The following is a 3,133-nucleotide window of genomic DNA, read 5'->3' on the forward strand; positions in this document are numbered from 1 at the left end:
TATGGTTCAGCCGGAGCTTCTCTCCACAGATTCCAAGCGCACCATGTAGCCCATGCCAATGCGAGAGGGTTCATGAAACTCGTAACGGCGTAATGATATACAGTATGCGACATGAATGCGAGATAGAGGCTGTCGAGAATCCTAAACACATGCTCAATGGTATGAAAGTCGATAATTCCACATAACGTACCATAATAGAAGTATCTACAATCGTCAGTCACCGGTAAGTTTGAAATCCAGATGACGAGCAATAGGAGGGTGCTTACGGCTCGTTTCATGAGGGGGATTTCACGAGGGATCCGGTGAAGGTATACGTAAACTTGCACACTTGCGATGCCATATAATCTGTGAGAGTTGCTGTGAGAAATTCTTATCGACTCATAATACCTAGTGACACAAACACGGCTACCAGAATTTCGGCTGCTTGGTGAGTCAATCCGTGACAGCTTCCAGCAAGAAATGATGGTCGCGCACCTATGACCAATGCACCAAGTGAGTTCCCTAGATGCAAGGGGGCTAAAGTAAGCAAAGGAGACGTTGGTGGCGTTGGCTTAGACATGCTGGCTGCGTTTTGGGGGGCTGTAATAGAGGAAGTATTGACGGTTGTGTTGTACTTATGTGCACCGTCGGAAACTACAGATCCGAAAGGAGATCTCCGGTTCTGCTAACGACGCAAAGTCCTTGATTAATACGACGTACCACTCTACCCAACGGAAGGAACCTGAAGATAAACAGTTATCTGCATTTGCACAGCCATGCTTCGCTGTGCAGACGATGGATATCGGAAGCCTGAGGACAGAGGGGAAGTATTGCAGCGTGTCCAAGAAGATAACAATCAAGTCGATGACAGGAAAAAAGAGAGGCATCTAAATAATTGGAAATGGCGTAACGAAGGGATCGCCACATTGCACTGGATGCTTGAACTCTGTCTTACTAGGCGCTGGGCCACCTGTCTCGGGAAATTCAAAGATATAGACCTGTTATTAGAAGGTGAGCTGTACTTAAACAAATGCCGCATGTAGGGCAGACAAACCTCAGCCATGTAATAGCCTTACTGTTTGTGGAGATGCATACCGCGCGAGTCATACGGATAGGCATCTGTGTTATGTTGACTCATCTCGCCATAACCTGGATATGAAAGTAGTTCTTTGAGGCTGTGGGCTCAACGAATCTCATCGAGCAACTCTCAGCGTGGCGTGTGAAGAGGAGGAAGAAGGTCCTGGTTCTTGTCGCAATGTACCGCCCGAACAGTAGGCCGGTGTATAGCGTGGCTTTGAGAGTTAGATTAGTGGTCGAGATGGGCACAGGTGTGTCTCACAGCGGTGTTGTCGTGGGAATACAGTATGAGAAACACGAACCGAAAGGGGATTTCAGTTCCTAACATACCATCTCTCTGTCCGCGTGATACCGGCATAGATGTCTTCTGCGACAGACGGCATTTGCGGAGGTTAAGGGCCACGAAAGATTGCCTGCCTGAGGAGATGTTGAAGTGCGCATACAATTTGTGGATGAAGACAGTCGCGTATTACTTGGAATGGTACATCTTGAGGTAAGAGCTGTGAGGCGGAACAAGGGTATCTTCACGTAGCTGTTTTTAGGTTATGCCAGGATACATCTGTCAATCAGAGTTCAAACGGGCAAAAGCAGAAACTCGCCTCGTCTAGCACCGTGCCAGGTCAGACAACGAGATAGCCATCTCCTCTCAGACTTCTTGCTCACCGCCTCATCTTTTGGGGGCCAAGTGAGGATTTGCACGACGCTCACTTTAATGGCAGCTCATGACAGGTTCAGCATGCACCTTTCTTATCACCTCTCGCGAGTCGCACGCGTATTCTACGTGGATGCGTACCATTGAGCCGGGACTTGTATGCTTTGGGAACAGATGATCATAAGACATGGATCCAGTAACTGAAGTTTACGCGCAATCTTACGCTGGAAGATGATCAGGATACGAATCGCGGGAGTGAGAGCATAAGTGGCGCCCAAACGGTATCACGTGATTGAACATTGGCTCTCCCTGTCCCCGAGGTTCGTCCCTCCCTCACGCCTCACGAGTCATTACCCTCACTCCAACTCGCCTGGTCTTCGTGAATGAGTCTCAAACTCCACAGTACGCCTCATGTGCTAAGGGTGAGATGAAGATCTGTCAATCTGGTCAACCAAGCGCGGCTTCGCGTATTCTGCTGGCTTAGGTGGGTGAGATCTTCTTGGTACGTCTGCGACTGCGTTCATTTGGTGGTATATGCTGGCCTGGCATACAAGCTGTCTTACCGCAATCTTCAGCAACCCACTTATGAGGAGATTTGCTTTCACAGACATAAGGCTCTTTCTGGTCCTCGTGCGGGGCGCGTGCGGCGACCGCATCATCGTATTTGATTACCGTTCACTCCTGCCGGAACGTGCTCTACATAAAAGCCAATCATGTGTGCTACATGTGTCAGTGGCAGCATATCTCGAGCTTTTGCCAAAGAACGCTGGCTGGCAGTTCAGAACGGCACATGCATGGCACTGGAACCCACTCATACGGTGAAGGCGCATCGACTGTCGAGAACATCCAGTTCTACTATTCACTTCGCTAAAAAAAAACTGTGCTGCACTCTTCTAGTGAATAAAATATGGTCGTTTCATCCTCGCACGGCTTTACCATCGCCGTTGCGCTGCACGCGCTCGCCGTTCACTTTCAGGACCCTCGGTGCGAAGTGATGCGATGCGGCCTGTGCTCTGGGCAGAGCGTGGAATCCAAATGGACATTCCGGCATGGCTGGTACCTCAGCGGCTGTTACGCGACCTACGGCTCGCAGCTGTGGTTGAGAATGGTCTCACGGGGGCGGCTTGTCACTTACCGTCGCGCACCGAGACGGATCCTTGCACAGGATTCAGGCCCCCATCCCGAGCACCTAAACTTGCGGAATGCTTACATGAGTGATGGGAAGAGGCCGGTATATTCGACACAACCGATGAAGTTGACGGCGGCGCAACATTCCTTCTGTGCGATCATGACTGATGTTTAAAGCTACAGCATCGCGATGTTTGCTCAGAACGCCATTGATTATCCAGTGTACGGATACAATGATAGAGGTCCTCTGTGAGATTTGGAGTAGTGACATCGTTTGTCTAAGCTCAGCGCCCATTT

The 3,133-nt window shown here is 49.9% G+C and overlaps 2 protein-coding genes across 2 annotated transcripts; both read left to right on the forward strand.

The window, feature by feature from the left end:
- The first annotated feature begins 451 nt into the window (after positions 1-451).
- Positions 452-753, forward strand: PHACADRAFT_266331 (uncharacterized protein). Its single transcript, XM_007402902.1, has one exon. The coding sequence runs from the start codon at positions 477-479 to the stop codon at positions 666-668; it is 192 nt and encodes a 63-aa protein (XP_007402964.1). The 5' UTR covers positions 452-476; the 3' UTR covers positions 669-753.
- A 1,296-nt stretch (positions 754-2,049) lies between these two features.
- On the forward strand, positions 2,050-2,665 carry PHACADRAFT_266332 (uncharacterized protein). Its single transcript, XM_007402903.1, has one exon. The coding sequence runs from the start codon at positions 2,294-2,296 to the stop codon at positions 2,528-2,530; it is 237 nt and encodes a 78-aa protein (XP_007402965.1). The 5' UTR covers positions 2,050-2,293; the 3' UTR covers positions 2,531-2,665.
- Positions 2,666-3,133: the final 468 nt, after the last annotated feature.

This window comes from Phanerochaete carnosa, assembly GCF_000300595.1.
Source record: "Phanerochaete carnosa HHB-10118-sp unplaced genomic scaffold PHACAscaffold_538, whole genome shotgun sequence".
In the NCBI taxonomy this organism is placed as follows: Eukaryota; Fungi; Basidiomycota; class Agaricomycetes; order Polyporales; family Phanerochaetaceae; genus Phanerochaete; species Phanerochaete carnosa.